Source organism: Canis lupus, chromosome 1 (genome assembly GCF_003254725.2).
Source record: "Canis lupus dingo isolate Sandy chromosome 1, ASM325472v2, whole genome shotgun sequence".
NCBI lineage: Eukaryota > Metazoa > Chordata > Mammalia > Carnivora > Canidae > Canis > Canis lupus.
The window spans coordinates 33,825,904-33,849,235 of NC_064243.1; the positions used below are offsets into that span (position 1 = coordinate 33,825,904).

General features: G+C 35.7%; 2 protein-coding genes across 2 annotated transcripts in view; one reads left to right on the forward strand and one right to left on the reverse strand.

Moving 5' to 3' along the window:
* Positions 1-23,332, reverse strand: part of NMBR (neuromedin B receptor) — an 85,629-nt gene that overhangs the window by 53,912 nt on the left and 8,385 nt on the right. The gene's annotated exons all lie outside the window — the stretch shown is intronic.
* The window catches only part of VTA1 (vesicle trafficking 1), a 65,877-nt gene continuing 46,428 nt past the window's right edge, over positions 3,884-23,332 (forward strand). The window contains exon 1 of the mRNA XM_025422430.3: positions 3,884-4,049. Coding sequence (XP_025278215.1) covers positions 3,938-4,049 — 112 coding nt within the window. The 5' untranslated portion in view covers positions 3,884-3,937. The remainder of the gene's footprint in view (positions 4,050-23,332) is intronic.

Below are 23,332 nucleotides of genomic sequence, written 5' to 3' on the forward strand. Positions count from 1 at the left end.
ATTTAATAGTGATTAAAGTATAATTTCATCAGGAAGCAGAACACTTCTAAATGTTTGTCACCAGTTACAGAGTAGCAAAATGCATGAAACAAAATCTGACAAGATTCGGAAGAGAAATACATTCAGTTACAATTAGAGATTTCAACACCCCTTTCTCACTAATCAGTTCACAAATTAGAAAGAACATCAGAGAGGATATGGGAGATTTACACGTTACTGATAACTGACTTGCACTGATTGATATTTTCAGAACCTTTCACCTCACCCCAGCAGATCATATATTTATATATTTTCATGTACATGTGGAACATTCACCAAGAGAGACTCTTTGCTGGGTCATAGGAAAGTCTGAAGGAATGAAATCATACAGAATATGTTAGTTGATCACAATGGAATTAAATGAGAAGTCAATAAAAATAAGATATCAGGAATATATCCAAATATTTGAGAAACTACCAATACAATTCTATTGGCCCATAGATCAAGGAAGAAATTAGGTGGAAATTGAAAACCACTATAAACAAATGCTAATGCAAACACAGTTTCTCAAAATTTGTGGAAAGCACATATGTGGAAAGCATAAATATTCTGTTAGAAAAAAATAAGTTATAAAGTGATTTAAACCTCTCACCTTAAGAAATTATGAAAAGAATAGCTTAAATACAAATTAAACAGAAGCAAAATAGAAATAAAAGCACAAAAACCCTGAAATAGAAAACTGAATGACAATAGGGAAAAAAATCAATGAAACAAGAAGTGGTTCTTTGAAAAGATTTGTAAAATTGATAACATTTCTCGCTTAGACAGATTGGGATGATAGAAGAAAAAATGAAAATGACCACCATCATAAATGAAAAAAAGAGACATCACAATCAAATACTTAAATGATCATAAGGAAACATCAGGAACAATATTGTGTCAATAAGTTTGATACTTACATAAAATGGACACATTCCTTGAAAGGCACATATTACTAAAAACTTAACAATTAAACAGAAATATGAATATCTTTATACTTATTAAAGAAATCACCTTTAAAATAAAAGCCCTTCCCACAAAGAAAATGACAGACCCAGACAGTTTCACTGGTGAATTCTATCCATGCCTTCCCCTAACTTGCCAAGATCAAGCCCCAACCTTGAGGATGACGTGTTATCCTTCAGTAATTGTTCAGAGCTGGAGAGAGGAGAATTTACGTCTTTCTTCATAGTAATTTCTTTATTATAAAACATTAACAAGAAGGAACAACCTCATGTTACTAATATCTATTTTCTTTTACACTATAATTTTAATGTGCCGTTTTGCTAACGGTCTCTATTAGTTCTCTTCCTCACATCAATACTCCTCTTTTGATAGGAGTACAGGGCTCAAAAAGAAGAGAGCGTGTGTTGGCAGATGGACTAAAATCCAATTTTAACTATTTCACTTTACTTATTTTGCCCCTTTCTTCCTAGAATATCTGCAAATGAGAAAGAGACCTGAGAAACCTCCAGTCCCAAAAGGAAAGATCAGAAGAATAACAGGAAGATATAGCTCTCTCTAGGACTAGGAACACATGATTTTCAGACATAGGATCATTCAACTGGAAAAATACAAAATACAAGGCTATATTGGTCTAGAGAGACATTAAAGTCAAGCATTAGTGGTTAGATTCATAGGCTCTGAAACCAAAGCACACGGATTCTAATACCAAACACTCGTATTTACTGACTGTGATCTGACTGACGTTACATAACTTCTAAGTGCCTCATTTTTCTTATGCGTAAAATAATGAAAATGATAATACCTTCTTCATAGGATTGTGGTAAAGATTAAATCAGTTGATGTAAAGTTCCTAGAAACATACATGTAATAGATACTCAGCAAAAGCTAGCTAGTTATTGTTACTTTGTTGTGGCAGAGGTGAGGTAAAAGGATTCATAGCCTGTGATCAATTGCAGTTTCTGGTCAAGGCAATCAGGACAGGAAATCTAACTTAAAGAGAGTGAAGAAGGCTTGAAACATCAGCTACATATTGATGCTGTATTAGGGCACTGGTCCTCAACCCTGGATATACCATCATATTTCCTGAAGATTTTTTAAAAGAACTAATATTTAGACTCCAACCCAGAACAATTGTATCTGGGTGCCCGTGGCAGCCTGTATATGAGACTAAAAACAACAACTTCTTAGGTGAACTTCAAGGACAACCACAGTTGACAGTCAAGAACAGGAAAAGAATAAATGATCAGTCATAAGGACAGAGAGATGACATTTATGGTTATCCCACTCTACTTTCGTTCCTCTACCAATCCAACTATTCTGACTGGAAGTTTGGATAGTGAAAATAAGAGGAAAGAGAAATCATACTGTCTTTGACCCTTCAGGCTGCTATAACAAAATACCACAGACTGGGTAGTTTATAAGCAATAGAAATTGATTTCTTACAGTTTGGAGGGCTGGAAGTTCAAAATCCGGGTTCCAGTTCAAAATCAGGTTCTAGTGAGACCCCTCTCCTAAGGTGGAGACTTCTAAGAAAGTTGCTTTCTTCTTGTATCCTCACCTGGTGAAAGGGCCCTCTGAGTCTCTGGGGTCTCTATCACAAAGGCATTAATCCCATGTATAAAGGCCCTGCCAGGATCACTGCTCAAGGACCCCACCTCCTAATACCATCACATCGGGCCTTAGGTTTCAACATACGAATTTTAATGAGACACGAATATTCAGTCTGTAGCTCATACATTCTCAAGTGGTAGTGAATGTGTTCCTGAGATTGGGGAGAATAGAGGACTCTGTTTCTTGTCAGGTGGAAAAAAAAAAAAAAAGGCAGACCCAGAGTAAAGTAAAGGATGTGCAGCTGAGGTAATAATAAAAATAGAGCAGTTTCTGCAGGGGTGGGGGGAGTGGGGAGGACGATCTGATAATTAGGGAATAGCAGGCAGGGCAAATTTCAGAGCTTGAGATATTTTTCCCTTGGAGACGGTGTGATGTCAATGAAAACTAGTTTTAGGATGAACCTTCAAAATTGGTCAGTGAGAAAAAAAAAAAGCAATAAAGATGGTTATTAGAGGCGACTAATAAGTGTAAATAAAGTCCTGGAAAATGGCATAATGGGATGTAAGAGGAAAAGAATTGAAGTCACTGACGGTAGAAGGAAAAGTTGATGCTTACAGTGGTATGAGTCAAATCCTGGGCAAATTATTGATCATTCTCCTGAAATAAATGATCTTCAGGTTACTCATTCACTAGTGTATACCTATCCAGTTCGAACAAAAATTCATTTTGCTTTAAGCCTAATGTGCTTAGTATTGAAAAAAATTCTGGTTATTTTATCCAATATGTCAAGATAGAAGAATTCAATATAAAAATTTCAACAGACCATCTTTCATCTTCCACAATTGCTGAATTTAAAGCTTCCAAAATCAGTAAGGCTTCTAAGGATGCTATTAAGATAATCTGAGAAATTGGAAGTGATAATTTCGGAAAGATGTCAAAGGCAATTCACACCTTTACTCTTCCTCCCAATCAACAAACTATTCTTTTTTTGTTTTGTTTTCCCCCTTTCTACCTTCCATTTCGCTGAAAGAGAGGAAGGAAGGAGGAAAGAAGGAAGGAAGGAAAAGAGGGGGAAAGGAAGGAAGGAAGAAGAAACGAAAAAAAGGCCAGAAGGGCGCTACCAAGTAAAACAGAAACGCTTTTCCCTCCCACCCGCAGCCAGCAGAGAGCGCTGATGCCACAAGCGCCACCACCGCAGAGCCGCTTAGCCTTGTCTGGGTTCTAACCGCCAAGAGCCAGGTACGCTGAGCTTGTCCCTGCTGGCAGCCCGTCGTTGACTTGCCGTCGCTTAGCAACGGGAAAGTGGGCGGGATTTGCCCTCGCGTTCTTGCGCGCGACCTACCAGACGGAAGCGGAAGTGTCGGTGGCGCGCGAGTAGGAAGTGGTGATTCCTGGAATAGAGATGGCCGCGCTTGCTCCGCTGCCCCCACTCCCCCCCCAGTTTAAGAGCATACAGCATCATCTGAGGACGGCTCAGGAGCATGACAAGCGGGACCCTGTGGTGGCTTATTACTGTGAGTCTTTCCGAGTCGCCGTGCCCCTCCTTACCCTCCAGGGCCCACACACCACCCCCTGTTCTTAAGCCAGGCCCCGCCCCTTCAGCTTTAGACCTGAGCTCTGACCTCTCTCGCCTGCCCTGGGAACACTGTGGGGCCCGCCCTTTTCAGGAATCGCCCCACCTCAGCTGCTCTCCGCCCCCTCGCAAACCCCAGAGTAGCAAAACGTAGAAAGAACAGTTGGTGTTCGCCGCCTCCTGGTCTTGCGCTTAACTTCCGAAACTGGCAAATGGGCTCATGAGCTAACACGATCTTAATTAAGGTTTTCCGTGTGTACTCGAGAGAGGCTCCTGTCTCGAAAATAACCTGGGTAATTAAGTCATTGTGTTGGGGCTGAAACGAAGGTGAGTGTCCCCAAGACAGTAAAGATGTGGACCAAAGGAAGGTAGACTAAATTGAAAACGTAGTAGTAAGTGCGGATTAATTGTAACAACATGCACGCCCATCAAAAAACTCATAAATAGTAGTTGCTACGAAACTTAGCACTTGAATTTGACCATTTCCCCACCAATGAAAATTTTTTGTCTTCTCTGAATGATACTTGGAGGGGAGACATTTGGTAGAAATACTGTCACTTTGGTTGATTATGAGACATACAGTCCACAGATGATGGAGAACAGATTAGGTTGTTCAGACTTTTTCCTTTGCAGTAAGTCCAGCAATTTTATGTAAACTTTAAACTTGACTGCAAATAAACAAGTGACCAAGCATCCGTAATGTTCTGTAAAGGGTTGTTAGCATCGAAAAGTTCAATATAATGTGTCCTCCGTTGCGAATATTGTAAGGTTCACTAAAATCTGGTCTACTGTCTTCCCTACCATACTCCAGGACCCCATTTTCATTTCTCAAGTGTACAAGGCCCTTTCAAACCTCCCTGTTCTTCAGTTTCTTGGAATGTCTACTATTTTTTTCCCACTTGTCAAACGCCTCATGATTCAAGATCGAAGTCAGATGTAACCCCTTCTTATAGGCAGTAAGTTGATTATCTTTAGGCTGAACCTCATTTTGTTCAATCATACATACAGTATTATTTCCATATTTGTTTTTCCAGTTCCTCAAGTAGGGACTATTAATCATGTATTCACCTTGTCTTTATTGAGCTGCTTCCTGTATCAAGTATTACCAGGCACCGTGGCGGCGGTTCCTGCATCCATGGACCTTATACACAAGTGGGGAGGAGGGGGGAGATTAACAGTAAAATGAGTATATTATATGGAATATTAGAAAGTTTTGAAGAAAAAGCAGGGGGAAAGAATAGGGAGTGCTAGGAATGAGGTGTCAGGGAGTAAGGAGGGGATTACACTTTCAAGGTACTCAGGGAATGCTTCACTGAGTTCACTGCTGAGCAAGGACTTGAAAGGCATGAAAGGCAGGCTTTGCATCATTGGAAAAGAGTATTCTCTGTAGAGGGAATAACATGCAAAAGTCACAAGGCTGGGGCTTGAAGGAGGATCAAGGAGCCCTTTGTAACTACAGTGGATAGAGCAGTAGGTCAAAGAGGTAATTTCTTACAATGAAGTAGGAACCCTTGTTCTTGTCTGAAACTAATTCCTATTCATGAGCTCAGTATTATATACCTTTGTGATTAGCGAGGGACTTTTATTTTCTGTGTCATAATCCTCTCCTTTTTGCTGTTTCTTTCTAAACTTGCCCCAGTTTCCCTTATTTAAAAAATAGACTAAAATAAAAAGATCTCACTGTGACATTCTCCTAAAGTTATAATCCTGTCTGCCTAACTTCAAGGTTAGCTTGAAATAGTTGTCGGTGTTGTCTTTACCTCCTTATCTCATAGAGCCTTTTCAGCTCATTGCAGCACGCTTTTCATGCCCTTTATTTCACTGAAACTGCTCTCAGCAGGGCCGTGGACAAACGTTTTCATTGCTAAATCCAAGTGGTACTTACAAAATATTTTTGCTATGAAACGTGTGCATATTAAAGAACAGTACAATATGTATATACAGTTTAAGGAATAATAAAATGAACATCAAGATACCCACCGTATTTGAAGTTATTAGACTTTATAATTTTTGCCAATCTGATGAGCATGAAATTCAAGCTAAATTTGCAATTCACTGAGTCTTAATGAGGTTGAGCATCTTTTCATATGTTAATTACTATTTGTGATTTCTCCTTTGAAATACCTATTTATTGTTTTTGTCCATTTTTAAAATTTCAGTGTTTGTTTTTTCTTAACAGTGTAGATACTGCTCATTTGTTACATGCTTTGCAAATGCTTTCTCCAAGTTCATAGTTTGACTTTTCACTCTATTTATGAAGTCCTTTGATGTTCAAAAGTTCTTAATTTAGAATATAGCCAATTTATCACTTTCATGACTTATGTTCTGATTTTCTAGGACTTGATTTGTTTTCTTGTTTGGATTTATAGGTGGTGTCTTTGATAAATTCTGGAAAATTCTCTACTATTATCTCTAGAGGAATTTTCTTCTGAAGTTTTCATTAGACGGGCTGCACTTTTCTCCTTTTTTGTCTCTTAATGTTTTCATGATTTGCATCCCTTTGTCTCTGTGCTGCATTCTGTTGTATAATTTCTTTAGGTCTGTGTTTACTTCATATATCCATTTATTGAATTTCTAGCTTCATATTTTATTTCTGGATGTTCTCTTTTTTTGTTGTTGTTTTTAAATCAGCCTAGCCATTTCTGATAGCCTTTTGTTACTATCTTTTAAACACTCTTATTTCTTTAAACACTTTAAAAATATTTAATATTTGCTATCTCATAATTCCTGTAGCTGCTATATATGTGGGTCTGATTCTGTTATGTAGCAGAAGACTGCTCATTGTGTGACTTCTTGTGTTTTGTGCTCTACACATACCAGCCAGTGTTCTTCAAACTTTGGTATGCAAGAAATTCTACAGGAATCATCTCCCCAATTCTTAACCTCTGTATTTCTTCTCTGACAAAGCTCCTTTGATCAGGGTAGCAAAGTAGTATACTGCTTCTTTTTTTCCCACATCCTGTTCACAATTGCCCTTCTACTTTAAAGAAGAAAGACATACTCTCATGTATCATGAATATTTTTATGGTATGTTGCCCTGGGAAAGAAGGTGAAAAACCTTCCAGGGTGTCCAGAAAAAAGGGACAATTTAAATTACTGGTGAAGTGAAGTCTCTTAATTACGGTGTTAAGGAGAGCTTCCTGTCCTTCCCTGTCTTGTGTGGAAGAACATCAGAGCAAAGAATAAGCTTTTATTTGAAAATGCTGGGCATGAGAAGGGATGTCAAAAGCAACATTCTAATTTGGGGAATGAGGATGGAACATTTTATAAGGGGGAAGAGGAAGAATCGTCCTTAGATATTAGTAGCCATTATTTGATCTTTTGGGACTTTATCCAGAGGGGTGGACAGGGGAACAGTTTGGTACAGGTCATGTAGGAGTGTGAAAAGCTTTAGTTGTGGAGGCGAGGACATGGAAGGACTACAATGAAAAAGTCTCTTTCAGAGGTCTCACACTTAGAAATATATCTGTTAAGGGTAAAGCTTCATGTTAAAACCTGGCCAGTATTGCAGCGTTCTGAATTCACAAAATGTAAAAAAGTTTTCATGAAATGACTTAATTTCATGAAATTTATTTTCACTTATTCACTATTCTATAACTTTATTCACTATTATAAGGAATGTAATTCCTGTTATAAGAGCAAAACCAAAGGAGAAATGCTGAAGTGAGTAGTGCCTTGTTTCAATCCAAGTGACATAAAGATCTGTGGTTGAGTGAAATTTTGGAATTAGAAATCAGATGAGATGAGACAAATGGGGACATGGGTTAACATATTTGTTTGAATTGGAAAAGTAAGTCATAATTTTCTGAGAAAGTAAGCCTCCACTGGCTGACTGGCTTAGCATTAACAGCAGGTTTTGCCATTTATGTTATATGGTAGATGTTCTCAAACTAAATGAGCGTAATCCTCAGTTCTGAGGTGGTTTTTTTGTTTTTTGTTTTTTTTTCCCCCAGAAATACATGTTTTACAACAAGTGATAAAGGAAAAACATCTTAATTGGTTTTGAGTTTTGTTTTATTTTTTTGTTTTGTTTTCTTTGCCAGAGGATGTTGAAATGAACAATATTTCAGTTTTCCCAATCCTATCATAGTGTCTTAAAATAATCCTGTGTCAGTGTCATAAAAGAAAATGATGAATCTTTCTAAGATTTCTTTTTGTATGCTTCACAGAATTAAAAAAAAATTAATGATTTTAATGATGGGGTGACAAATTCTTTTTTAGCTTTAAAACAAATTTTGAGGCTGACCTATATGAAATGTCAGCTAAGGGATTATTAAAAATAATATTTGATAATAAGTGATTATCTGCTTTTAAGCCAATAACCCAGAAAGAATTAAAAGAATTCAGTGATGAAACTTCCATTCTCATCTGCTGCTTTATGTGAATCAAGTTTCTCCTGTGTTAAATTTCTAAAAATTAAAGTGGGAATAAAACCAATGATTAAAAAAAAAACAATGATTCTGTATGATAGTAAATCATATTGATTCCTAGATACACAGTTTAGCTCATTATAAGGTGCATTTCCAATAAATTTTACCTTTTCTTTTTATTTTTTATTTCTTCTTATTTTTTTAAGATTTTTTTTATTTATTCATGAGCAACAGAGAGAGAGAGAGAGAGAGAGAGAGAGAGGCAGACCCACAGGCAGAGGGAGAAGCAGGCTCCATGCAGGAACCCCGACGTGGGACTTGATCCCTCATTCTCCAGGATCAAGCCCTGGGCTGAAGGTGGTGCTAAACCGCTCAGCCACCCGGGCTGCCCTACCTTTTTTTTTTTAATGAGTATTGTAATATGTAATGTTGCCATTGTTTTGATCAATTACTCATTACAGTAATCACATAATTTTAACACTTAGAGGAAATCCATAGGAAAAATTTTCGTACTTAGCATCTTATCTCACAGGAAATTTTCATAAATTTAGACTTCAATTTCAATGCCTTTTTTGTTGCAGAGAAATATGATAATCAAGTTAGAACTTTTCGAGCATACAAATACATTCTTTTATAATATAATTCTATAGGATAAGTAAATGGAAAAGGTTAAAAAAAGTAATAAAATGAATTATTTCTGACTCTTAAAGAGCTTTATGTGATCTAAAATAGATTATGATAATCAAATTGTTATGATACGGTTGAAAGTGATACAATTTTTAGATGTCTATTTCATATACAGAAATTGCATCTTTTATACCATTTTAACCATTTTTAACCATCTGATGAAAAGTGGTAGATACCAACTTAAAAATGGATGAAGGGAAACATTTCTATAATCTTAGTGCAAACAGTTTTCTAAATTCCTAGAGCAAAGAATTTTTGATGAGAAAAATCAAGATTATTATGCTGAAGTACTTGCTGACTGGTGTAAAGCTCCATTATTCTTTTTTACTTCTGGGGCTTTATATATGCTGTTCTTTGCCTGGAATCTCTGACTTCCTCTGAACCTGGCTAACTTACTGATTCAGTACAAATTACAGTTTTTGCAAGCTGCTTTCCATTACCTGCTAAGGGTTGTCTAGAAGCTGTTCCTATGTGCCCCTCATCTGAGTTACATTGTGTTAGAAACACCTGTTTACCTTTTGATCTTCTGGATTCTCCCAGAGGACAGGAATTACTGTCTTATTTTCTCTCACCACTGGATACATAACTGACATTCATAAATATTTAATAAATGCCATCTCTATAAATGTTATTAATATTTCCCTAGAGTGTAAGCTCTGTGAGAGCAAGAAGTATGTCTTACGTTGATCTTTGAATCTCTAACTCTTAAGATAGTGCCTAAGATGTGATGGATGTGTGCAAATTTTGTCTGGTGATTGAATAAATGAACTTTATAGTAGCTATGGTAATTTATGTCTTTTAACAGGTTCTAATTACAGTAATGGAATGTAATGGAAAGAATTCCAATGCTCTGGATTTTATAACTTACTATGTTTTAGATTGTCATAGGTATGTTCTCACAGGACATACCTACTGTGTGTGCCTCCTCCATTTCAGTATTATTTCTAAAAATGTTTTCTCTCTAGTCTTAGGGTGAATACTCTAGTGTTTTATCATTTTTTAAATTATTACCTTAATATTTCTGTATTATTTTCTGTTTGGTCTTTTGTTTTCTTTTTAAATCAGGAATGTATTTGGAATGCTATAGATAAATTACCTTTTTTTTTTTTTTTTTTTTTACTATTTGTACAAGTGCTAATATGCTTATGCTTGCTTCTTTGAACTTATTAATGTAGTGCGTAATAAAATAGTAAATGTCCTCTTATTTGAAACACTCCTCCATTTCCTGGTAAGAATCCTGTTTGTTTGTTTGTTTTTTATTAAACTTTTTATTTTGAGGTAATTCTAAATCCACATGCATTTGTCAGAAATAATGATCCTCTGCCTTTTAACCCATGTCTTAGAGTTGTAATAACTTGCAAAACTATACTATTATGTCAGTATATTGACACTGACAAAAATCCACCAATCTTACTCAGGCTTCCTCAGTCTTATGTGTATTCCTGTGTGTGTGTGTGTGTGTGTGTGTGTGTGTGTATGTGTGTGTTAATTTCTAAACAGTTGGTCAGGTATAGGTTCCTATATCACCAGTCAAAATAGACAACAGTTGCCTAAGAAACCCTCCTTACTTTCTTGTAGCCACACCTCTATCTCCTCAACCCTACCGCACTCCTGTCCCCTGGTAGCCACTAACCTAGTCTCCATTTCTAAAATTATATCACTTAAAAAAATCCCATGTTAATGAAATCATACATTTCATACCCTTTTGGAATTGACTTTTTTTCCACTCAGCAAGTAATAATTGCCTGGAAAGTCATCTAAGTTGTCACATGTATCAATAGTTTGTTTCTTTTTTAATGCTCAGTAGTATCCCTTGGTATGTATGTATCAGAGTAACAGTTCAGCCATTGAAGGACATTTGGCTTGTGCTTTGGTCTGAATATTTGCCTTCTCCCTCCCCATTCATGTTGAAATCCTAATCCCCAAAAGTGATGAGTAGTAAAGTAGTAGGTGAGCCTTTGGGAGATGATTAAGCCATAAGGGTGGAGCCCTCCTGAATGGGATTAGTACTGTTAGGAGAGTCTACACAGAGCTCCCTACCTTCATAGTGTTTATTTTATAAGAAATTGGCAAACTATTTTTAAAAGGATTGGCTGTACCATTAAACATTTCAGTCAGCAACATGAGTGATGAGTGACCCAGTTTCTCCACATTATCATTTAGTATTTGGTGTTTCACTCTTTTTTATTTTAAAAAGTTCTAATACTTATGGCTTTAATTTTTATTTACCTGATGGCTACTGAAATTAATATTTTTTCTTGTGCTTATTAACTGTGTATCACCTTCAGCAAAATGTCTGGTTTTGCCCCTCCCCCCTTTTGCCTTTATTTGGTTTTGAGAGTTCTTAATATATTGTAGTTACTAGTCCTTGTTGAGATACATGCTTTCAAGTATTTTCTCCCAGTCTGTAGTTTCTCTTTTGTCTTCATCACAGGGTCTCACAAAGTTTTAATTTTGATTGTGCCCAGTTTATTGTTTTTTCTTTTCTTTTTTAAAAAGATTTTATTTATTTATTCATGAGAGACACAGAGAGGTAGAGGCATAGGTAGAGGGAGAAGCAGGCTTCCTGTGGGGAGCCCAGGACCCCAGGATCACAATCTAAGTCAAAGGCAGACGCTCAACCACTGAGCCACCCAGGTGCTCCCCAGCTTTTCTTTTCTTAATACATGCTGTTGGTGTCAGGTCTTTGTATTTTATTGTGTATTTTTCTTAACATCCTAGTCTGTTCTGTTTTTCTCTCCCAAGAAGAGTTCCTAAGTAATACTGATTCAGCCTTTTAATTTTTTTAAGTATTATCATTGTCAGATTTTTAGTAACGAAACGATGTCATGCTAGTTTACTAAATATCGTTAAGATGGTCCTTGTATCTGATGTGGATTAAAACACAGTAGGTTTATCTCTTTCTTTAGCTTAAGGAAAAGTAATTGAGAGGTTTCTGGGTGGCTCAGTCAGTGGGTGTCTGCCTTTAGCTTGGGTCCTGTGTCTGGGATAGAGCCCGTCATTGGGCTCTCTGCTCAGAGGAGAGCCTGCTTCTCCTTCTCCCTGTGCCTGCTGCCTCCTCCCACTCCGATTGTGCTTTCTGTCAAATAGATAAAATCTTTAAAAAATGATAAAAAAGTGGGATCCCTGGGTGGTTCAGCGGTTTAGTGCCTGCCTTTGGCCCAGGGCGTGATCCTGGGGTCCCGAGATCGAGTCCTGCGCCAGGCTCCCTGCATGGAGTCTGCTTCTCCCTCCACCTGTGTCTCTGCCTCTCTCTCTCTGTCTGAAATAAATAAATAAATAAATAAATAAATAAATAAATAAATAAAGCAGAACTTTGTGCTGTTGGGGGGGGGATTATTTTATTTACTTATCAATTTATTCAATTTGAAATATTTTTGGTTTTAACCAGTATTGATATATTAAAGTTTTCTGGGATATTTCCCATTTCTGTAAGATTTACAAATGTATTAGGTAGAAATTACAAATTTTTAAAGAGATTTATTGGTTTATTAGAGAGTGTGAGGGGAGGGTGTGGCAGGGTGTGGGAGAGAGAGGGAAGCAGACTCCCCACAACCCTGAGATCAGGACCTGAGCCCAAATCAATAGTTGGATACCTGAGCCACCCAGATGCCCCAAATTACAAAGTTAACCTTTTCTTGCTTCCCTCATATCTCTCACAATCAGTCAGTCAGTAAGTTTTTAAAAATTTACTTATCTCCTCAAGTTTCTTTGGTATATCATATCCTCATCCTCTACCCAAACTACTGACAGAGCTTCCTGGTTTCTACTTCAAACAGGTAAGCTCTTTAGCCACTAGAAAGATCTGCTTTAAGTGCTTAGTTTAAAAAGGAAAAGAAGTAAAAGAATGATAACATTGAGTATCAACATTTAGAAGTTCTGCATGACACCAACAGTATAATTAATTTAAAAAACATTGCAAGGGAAAAAATTTTCCAGCAGATGAGACAGAGGGCTGGTATAAAACACTCATACAAAACTATTTCATAAAAACTAAGATCCCCATAGATAAATGGATAAAGAACATGTATGTATGACTACTAAAGGAAGGAATGCTAATTATTAACATTGAGCTTAATTAGTAATATAAATTAAAATCACTTGTTTTGGCTGTAAAATTGTAACTCAGTGCGGATGATTATATGGTGAAATTCCCATTGACAAGGCCTTGTGAGTTCGTACAAAGTTTTGGAAAGCATTTTGGCAGAATGAATGGAGCTGTAAAATATTTGTAATTCAGTAATTTTGGTTTTAGAAAGCTTGTGCTTAGGAAATAATCACAAATATATTGAGAGCTTTATGTGGAGTCCTCTGGATGATTATACATTTGTGAAAAATGCAAAACAACCAAAATACATGTCATTGTGGAAATGGTTCGTTATGGCACTTTGGCACTTTTACTGGGTGGAAGGTAATATAATCAGTTAAGAATTACAGAGCATCTCGTAACATGGGAAGAAGTTTATGTGAAAAAGCAGGATATAAAATTATATATATATGTGTGTGTGTATATATACACAAACACACAATATGAATTGAGGTTTTATTGTGTGTATATCTGGAGAAAGAGATTGTAACATTTAGGTTCAAGGTGAGTTTTTCTTCTGTATTTTTTGTTTATTTTCTGTTCTATAAGTGAACATGTTCCATACCATAGGTTTATTTTTTTTCCATACCATAAGTTTAAAAACAAAGCATTTATTAAAGACAAATTCATTTTTGAAAGCCACCTATATAGTAGCTCCATATATGAGTGCTCTTAGTGATTTGAACTTGAATCATCTTTAGCAGGTTTTTTGTTTTGTTTTGTTTTGTTTTATCCCTAAAGATTGATTCATTTACTTGAGGGAGAGACAGAAAGCAGAGGGAGAGGGAGACAAGCAGAGTCCCTACTGAGCCGGGAGCCCAGTGTGGGGCTCTCAATCCCTTGACCCTGAGATCATGACCTGAGCGAAGTCAAGAATCAGCCGCTTAACTGACTGAGCCACCCAAGATACCCCTTTAGCAGTTCTAATCAAGGTGGATTTTAATCTGTTTCTGGAACCTTTCTCATTTTCTGTTGTCTTCAGAGCCTTCCAACATTGTATTCTCCTCTGGCTTCACAACTCTTTCGTTCTCCCAACACACTGGATTTTATCCTTAGGCACTAACTTGAATGTCACTTTTTCAGGGAGACCTCCTAAACTTCCTAAGGTGCTTTTTTTCTGTGTTCTCTCTGTGTCTTGTGTGTCTTACATTAATTGCTTTTCATTTATCTAATTGTGCTTTCAGGGTTTAAACTTCAGGCTTGCACCCTTGTAGGTGCTTTTTAATTTATTTACTGTGCCTCCCAGTGCTAGGCCACTAAAGATATTTACATAAAAAAGAAAACGTGCTCAAAAAATGTTTGTTAAATTGACCAGGATTTTAAGGCATCAGTGTTCTGTTCCCTAAAGGGAACTAGGGACACAGGGTTGTCATTGAATAAAGAAGACAATTAACATTCTTGTAGCTCTTCCCATTTGCTTTCTTTCAGGATATCTGATTTGAACCCCACAATAATTCCAGTTCTTCTATTAGTAAGTGATAGAACCAGGAACTGAATGGCATGCTAGATGAGAAATAGTTATATGTAAAATTGTTGATAGCAGGTAGTAATTAGAAAACTAGTTATGTTAAAAAAAAAAAAAAAGAAAACTAGTTATGGAGTGAATGAGAGAGAGTAAAGGGTCTAGTCATACTGGTGAAAAATGAAAGGAGGGCAGAAAGGCAATGCAGTAATCTGGGAGATTTCTAATAAGTGGAGAGTAGAAATGGAGGACAGGCTTGATGTTATTAACATAACTCTGAGCAACATGTGTTTCTGTTTTTGCTCCCCCTTTAATGAAGCCAGAAAATTTTTGAGTCTCTACTAAATTGAACACCATATGGTAAATATTTTGATTCTTTCAGATTTGGTGTTATGGATAAAGTTAAACCCATAAATATTCCTTCCCTTGAAATTTAGTTAAGTAGTTAAGCATAGTTTCAAGTGTGATTTTTTAAAGTTTCCTCTAGGGGGTGACGGTGTATAATTAACAGACTTTCAGTGAAAGTGTGTAAGTGTTCTTTCAGAGTAATTTGTTTATATGATTACAGGAAAATTAAATACACTCGTTCAGGAAGTTGTAAATACGTATGGATGTTTCAACTCTGAGATGTTACAGGTGTAAAAATTTAGTGTACTAAATAATATTGGATTTTTTAAACTTATGTGTTAAGTATGATGGATTTTAGGATTAATAATCAGTTGCCTATTTTTTCTGTTGTTAATCATGCAGGGATTGGATCTTTTAGTGCTAGTGAGACATACTACCCAAACCAATAAAAATGAGACATTTCTTTCTCCTTTTTTACTGGTGTGATTAATTGAAGCCCATAGTCCTGTTGTTTAAATACTTATTTTTTATTATAGGCTGACTCAGTATACTTTACTGTAGCAATGACAGGTTAATAATGAAAACACACAAAGTTGAATACCTGGTTTATCCATTAACATTCCATTTATTTACCATATGTTTGTTTTTGTAGACGTGCTGCTAACATGAATTTTATTTTGTAAAAAGTGGTCATTTTAATAGTTACTCCTTTTTTTGAGTGAAGTAAATCAGTTTTTAGACTCTCAGCCTGTCCCTGAAGTTAAAGGGAGGGGTCAGTGGTGTCAAGTAATTCGTCCTTAACTGTCATTGTCTTTGTTTGGCACCCAGGCAAGTTTAAAGCATCTTTGTAAGTTTCATTTTTATGACAGTTATGTTTGATGTTCAGAGTGAAAACTAACTCTTGAGCAGTGCATTATAATATAAAAGAGGTTTCATTGCTTAAGTTCCTGTTTTCATTCAATTTGTCATTTATTTTTCTGTGGGTTCTCAAGGTTTTTTGGTTAGATTTTTTTTTTTTTAAACCTTAGTTACTGCTTCTCTTTGGAAGCACTTTGGATTCTATTGTGTCTCCACTAGGGGTTTATTATATTCCCTTTTGTTTTATTTTTTTTAGTGATTGCTCTAGTGTTTACTAACCTTATCATAGCCTACTATCATATAATATACTGCCTCACATTCAAGGTAAGAACTTTACTTTTTTTTTTTTTTCCTTCTCCAGTCCTTTGGCTAAAGTTGTTGCATGTATTACTTATAAATATGTCATTAACCCTACACTATATTTTAATTTCTTTAGTTGTCATTTTTTAAAAGAATTTTATAAAATGAGGAAATAAAATTTTGAAATATTGTCCCACATAATTACCATTCTCAACACTTGCTACTCCTCTCCTTAGATCCAACTTTTAAATCTGGTATCATTTTCTTTCCTGTTGAAAAGTTTTATCATTTCTTATGCAGGCTTGCTGCAGGTGAATTCTTTTTGTTTCTATTGTGTGAAACAAGCTTTTATTTCATATTTATTTTTGAAAGATAGTTTTGCTGGGTAAGGAATTTTAACTTTTCAGTTTTCATCAGAACTTACTTTCTTTCTTTCTTTCTTTCTTTCTTTCTTTCTTTCTTTCTTTCTTTCTTTCTTTCTTTCTTTTCTTCCCTTCCTTCCTTCCTTCCTTCCTTCCTTCTTTCCTTCTTTCCTTCTTTCCTTCTTTCCTTCTTTCTTTTTTTTTGTGCCACACCTCCCCACCTATCCTCTTTGCAGAATCCAGTTACACATATGTTAGAACACTTGGTATTTTTTCCTAATTCACTGAGACTCTGGGTTTCTGTTTCTTTTTCTTTTCAATCCTTTTTACCTCTCTTCAAGTAGTTTCTATTGCTGTGTTCTGAGTTCATTTAATCTTCTGTGATGTCTCAACTACTATTAATTCTGTCCAGCAGATTTTTCATTTCAGATATTTTTCATCCAGACATTCCATTTGTGTTCATTTGTGCATGTTTTCTCTCCTCATTTTATTCATAGTTTCCATTAAATACTTCATCATGATTTCCCAGTAATTTAATATCACTCTCTGCTCTTTCTGTTGTTTTGTCATTGCTCAATCTTAATTGGGCTGTTCATATTTCCTGCTTATTGCCACCTGTAGTAACTTTGGATTAGTTGCAGGACGTTTAAGTTCTTGCATGTCTGGTTATTATGGCCTTTGAACAGATTTGATCTGGCCAACAATTAAGTTAGATGCAGTTAAGTATGATATGTTTGTGTCTTTGTTTTTAGTTTGGGGCAAGTCTAAAGTAGTTCTAAGGACCGAATGATCCTACTACCAAAGGATATCCCATTTGAGGTCTCTACTAAATATCTTGGGTAAGCATTTAGGATTCTCCATCCTTTTTGGAACTTGAATGCATCCCAGCTTTGGAAATGTGCTTTAGGGATGATCCAGCTCACAGTTTCTGTAGATCTTGTTTTTTTTTTTCTTGACTTTGTGGGTTTCATCTACATATGCACATCCTACTATTCAGTTTAGCCTCAAGTTTATCCCAGTACAGATTTCTAGGATTCTTTTCTGCATGGCTTCGCATCTTCGGAACTCTGCCCCTCCACTTAGAGCTATTTCAGTCATCTGAGCTTTAGTCTGTTTTCTCAACTCTACTAGACTGTATTCTGCTTAGGGCTCCCTCTCCCCACTCCTTAGTTTAGAATGTGCTTCCTGGAAGAATGCTGGACTGATCATTGGTGGAGTCATCTCATTTGTTTTTTCTCCAGGTGTCATGGTCTTTCCATCTGTTTCCATTTGTGAAAAAATGGTTCATATATTTTGTCTAGTTTTTTGTTGTTTATGGTGGAATGTCAAGTCTAGTTACTCCATCATGGCCAGGATTAGAATCTGGTCTCATTTTAGTAATCAAGTAGTCACTTAGTTTTTGCTCTTTGCCAGCACAATCTTTTCGTAAGAATTCAGGAGTAGCTCACTTTTTCTTAAAGCTACTATATTATGACAGGAGCTCCAAAAATATTTGTTTAGTGAAGGAATATGCAAAGTAAATACCTTTTATTAGTAGGTACTCGTTCATACTTTCCTTTTTATCTTTGGCTCAGAAATGCCTTCATAAAAGCTAATACTAACCATGTAGCAAGTATTGACAATATACTTATGAATAGAGTAGTATATTTTATTTATTGGCATAAAATCTTTTAAACAGTATATATCATAATGACTCCTAATTGAGTGCCATGTTAATTTAACCTATCAAAGCGTCAGTCTTCATAATTGCTTTATGTATCTTTTTTTTGTGTTTTTATCATGCATTTTGTAGTTTTATAGTTCTCATGTATAAGCAAGGATGTGTTAGAATGTTAGTGTTTAGATTTTATGGAACTTTGAATTACACATACCTTCAGGATTACTAACTGTTTATCTCCTAAATGCCTCACATTAAATTACAGTTAGGTTGGAAAGTATTTAATCCTTTTGCAAATGTGCCTCATTACTCATCTTCAAATAATATTTATTCATAAAAATAAACATATTTCCTTGAAATAAATCAAATATATTTTCTTATAGATGATTTTAGCTACATATTCTGTTTTAGTAGGTAATTTTCCATGTTAGACGTTAATTTTTCATCATCCTGCTGCTGCTACAATGAATTAGTTGTCTTAAGCTCTATGTGAAAGTAATTCCTTTTTTCATCCTTTATGGCAAAAAGATCTTCTGGTGCACTTGCTAATTTTCACAAGTAGATTTAAGGTCTTTTTTGCTTTTATTAATGTTTAAAAATGTACCACAAGATAATTTTCTGTATTTAAGAAGTAAACTGTTATTTAAGAAGTAAACTGTATGAAATATTCAAAAATGTAAAAGCCAGACCTGTTTTATCCAAATATTTCCAATTCTGAGGTGATTCTTCCCAGTTCTTCAATTAAAGGTGTTATTATGTAATAATACCCTGGTAATTGCAAAGACTTAAGTACGTGTGCTAACCAAGAAAGAAAATGCAGGTGAAGCCAATAAACTATATTATCATTACATTGTATTTCAAGTAACAACCAACCATCTGAGTTAAGGTTAACTTTTAAAGGATAGAAGCTGATATTTTAATTTTTGTTGTGAAGTAGGATAATGTCTGTGGTAATATGAATTGGGAATAATTTGATTTTTGTTTCAAAGGAGATACAGATATTCTCCATTTTTATTGTAAACAACAGTAGAAATAGTTACAAATAATAAAAACTGAGAGTTGTACTTTTTACAAATGAATAAATCACTTTCTCATGGTGACAAGAAAACTGCTCAATTTAACTTCTGCATGTTTGCTTAATGGTTAAGTCCTGGATGGCTGCCACTAAAGCCAACGTGAACATAGGAATCAACCTCATTTTTTCTGTCTATGCCGAATAGCCAATTATTCCTAAAATTGGTTCACCAACCACATTCTACAACCTACACTTCATGGATTGTAGGATTCATATAGTATTCACTACTCTGTTAGGAAGATAGGAGAAAGACATCGTAGGAAAATAAAACTGTTCTGTATTTCCTCACATTATCATGACATCATGTTGGCCAATAGTATGTATAAGTAGTGAATAATTAATTAACATCCTTTAAATTTTCTGTGCATATTTTAGGGTGAGGTGTTATCTTAAAGAGATTGGCATGTGTTTGAAATAGTCATTTGGGAGGTTAGAAAGGCAAGCGTGAAGCTCATTTCAGGTTGATAATTATATTTATAATGGCAGTAATCTGCCATGATCTCTATATAGACATAGAGAAAGGCATATGGGTTTGTAAATGAGTGTCCTTTTGCCAAAGAAATACAGTAAAATGATTAAGGAGTAGAAGGAGATAGAACAGTAAAATTCTAGAAGAATATCTTATAAATTCAAAGCTGGTTGCAGAGAGAAGTTAAAGGAGAAAAGACTAATTGTAATGAAATAGATGCCAGTGAACTGAACACCTGTTGTAATAAGCATAATTTCAAGTTGGAAGAAAAAGAAATTGTGTTTAGAGTTGGTGCCTTACTCCCTCATTTAAAACAAACTCTGATGTTGGCAGTACCCAGCATGTGCCAGTTCCATGAAGTTATCAGGACCCAAGCACTTTCCAATTTCACATCTGGAAACCAGTGCATGATTACCATTTCCAAGGTTGCCTTCTGATCTAAGATGTCTTACTAGTGTTTCAGTCATACCATTTCTGTTTTAGGCAGCAGGAAGGAGAAGAGGGAAAGCGACAGTAAGATCTTTCCTCTGCTGTCATTTCCCCTTTAAGGTGACTTCCAGTATTCTCTCCCAAGAACTTCTGATAACACGGTACCAATCTTAGTTACACAGCCACATCTGGCTTTGAGGAATATTGGGAAAATGTACTATTTTGGCTAGGTACATTACAACCCCCTTAATAATTAGGACTCTCATTAGCAAAAAAGATAGGAAGAAAGAATGTGGGTAGGCAGTTAGTAGTCTCTGCCACAAGTGTTTATTATCCATGTGAACAGCCAGATTTTCAAGATGATGGAAAGACAAGGAAGGACCTTGAGGTTCTTGGTCAGTTACAAGCATTAGCAAGATCAAGAAGAAGAGAGGGACTTGAACTGTAGACCAGTGTGTTTAGAAGACACTGAGAGAATACTAGAAGTAGCAGTAGGATGAAAACAAACAAATCATACTTGCCAGTCCTGACATAGGAAGAATATAAGAGAATTTCTTAAAGTGACATCTAAGATTTAGTTAAGACAAAGAGGGAGAAGGAATCTGAGGAGACACAGGGGATTTTGCTGATTATAAAGCCATAGTTCCAGGAATTATGGTAAAAGAATTGGGGTTCTATGGAAGAGGTATGGGCTAGGGTAGGGTGAGAAAATATAGTTTATAATTGAGAGGAGCAAGGATGTAGCTAGCAGTGATTTCTAAACCTTTTGATCACCTATCTATGAGTTTTAAAAAATTAATCTCAAATATTATGCAAATTACATACTGAATACTATATTTTAAAAATACATGTATTATTAAAGTTGTAGAAACATAGAATTTTTTTAAGATGTTATTTATTTATTCATAAGAGACACAGAGAGAGAGGCAAAGACATAGGCAGAGGGAGAAGCAGGCTCCCTGCGGGGAGCCAAATGCAGGTCTCAGTCCCAGGACCCTGGGATCACACCTTGAGCCGAGGACAGACATTCAACCACTGAGCCATCCAGGTGCCCCGAAACATAGAAATTTTTAAAGAATTATTAAAAAATCATCAGTAGAAATGCTAAAGATTTTCTTTTCCACACTCTAGGCAGTTATCTTGCCAATCCCTGGGATTGGTCCTAGGTCCCAAAGGCCACAGTTTCAGTATAGCATAGGGTAGGGACTCTGTTAGGGGACATATGAGCAGCCTGGCATGGAATTGGTCCCTATTCCCAAGCAGAAGCCTTCCTCTTAAAAATAAGAACAAGAACACTTAAAACTCTTGGTAAAATTTTGGTAATACAGTAAGACATAGCAAGATTAAATTTGGAGGAAGAAAAAGCAGTTATGAGTTAGAGATACTGTCATGTGTAGAAATGGCATTTGATCTGTGATCTCAAAAAATCAAATAGCCAGTAAATATAAAAAGTAAAAATATGCAGGGGCACCTTGATGGCTCAGGCAGTTAAGTGTCAGACTCTTGATTTCAGCTCAACCTCCGGGTTGTGAGACCCATGAGCCCTGTACTAAGTTCCGAGCTCAGCACAGTCTGCTTGTCTTCCCTCCCTCTGCTCCTCCATCCATTTGTGTGTGTGTGCTCTTTCTCTCCCTAAAATAAATAAATAAAATCTTTTTAAAAATGATTTTTAAAAAAGTAAAAATAGAGAACCACAAAATCATTAGCGAAAGGAAGGATCATTTATTAAGTGTATTTGAGATAGATGGCAGTCACTTGGGGAGAAGAGGAAATGCAAGTTAGAGCGTTAAGTTTGAAAGGAAAAACTAGAAAAATCATGAGAGTGAATATCAAGTCCCTTAAGAGATAAAAGAACTTTCCCAAGCTTGGAATTGACAGGAAAAAAAAAAAAAAAAAAAAAGGTAAATAATTGGTTTGAGTACATAAATATTTTAAGCCTCTGTGTTTTATTTTAAAACAGCATTCAGAAATTGAAAGGTGGCATGATATTTGCAGCCAATATGTTTGTTTTCCAAAGAGCTCATGTGATGTACTGTAGAAGAAGAAATGCAACAAAAACACTGGAAGAAGAAACCTGAACAGCTCTCAAAGAGGAAGTGTTTGGGAGTTCTGGTCAGTTTTAAGAAGAGAAGGAGCTAAGATAGGCAGAGTTCTAGAATAGCTCAAAAGAGATGTGACTGGTTTAAAAGGAGGTTGTTTAACCATGCTTTAAGAGGTGTGGAGGGAGGGGAGAGATGATGAAAACCTTAAAGACGAATGGGTAGAGGGAAAACCTAGCCATGTTGCTAAAAAAAATATGACTAGTTAAAAGAAGAAAGAAAAAGAAAATTTGATCGCATTTGTTATCAAAGCAATAGACCTTGAAAATAAGTGGGGTTTTTTGTTTTTCAAATTAGAATTTGGTTTGGGGTCAAAGTGATACCCAGTGCTAGCTGGTATGCAGTGAAAACAAAAGCCCTGTGCTTTTTATACTGTGTGGCTATGTGAATCTGTACAGTACTTTTGGAACTCCATTTTTTTCTCTTGTTAATAACTAGATGGACCAAACCCTGAAATCTGATATATGAAAATAAATACATTAATAAATAAAACATCAAACTCTATAACATGAGATAGCCTTAAAAGCCTAATCTTAAAACAGTTTCTTCAGAGAAAGCTTTTAAAATTAAAAACACAGAATAAATAATTGCATATTATGTGTATCTTAATACCTATTTAAAGAAGATAACATCAAGTAGACATAATTGAATTGGAAATCCTGAGAGTAACTAACAGATACCAAGCCATTTACAAAGGTCTAGTGATTAAAACAGCAATAGGCCAGTAGACTAATGAAGCAGGATAGACAGTATACAGAATTGGGCCCTTTTATCCCATGGAAGCTTAATATATGATAATGAATGATGAAAGTGGCATTTAAATCAGTGGCGTAGAATGAGCTATTCTTTCATCCATGTATTTTTCTATTCAGAAAATGTTTATTGAAGGCCAAGCACTATCCTATATGCCAAGGGTACATCAGCAAACCAAATACAATAAAATCACCATCATGACAGAGTTTAAACTTGAATTGAGTGGAGGCAGTGGATAAATAAGTAGAAGATAATTATGTGCTGAGGA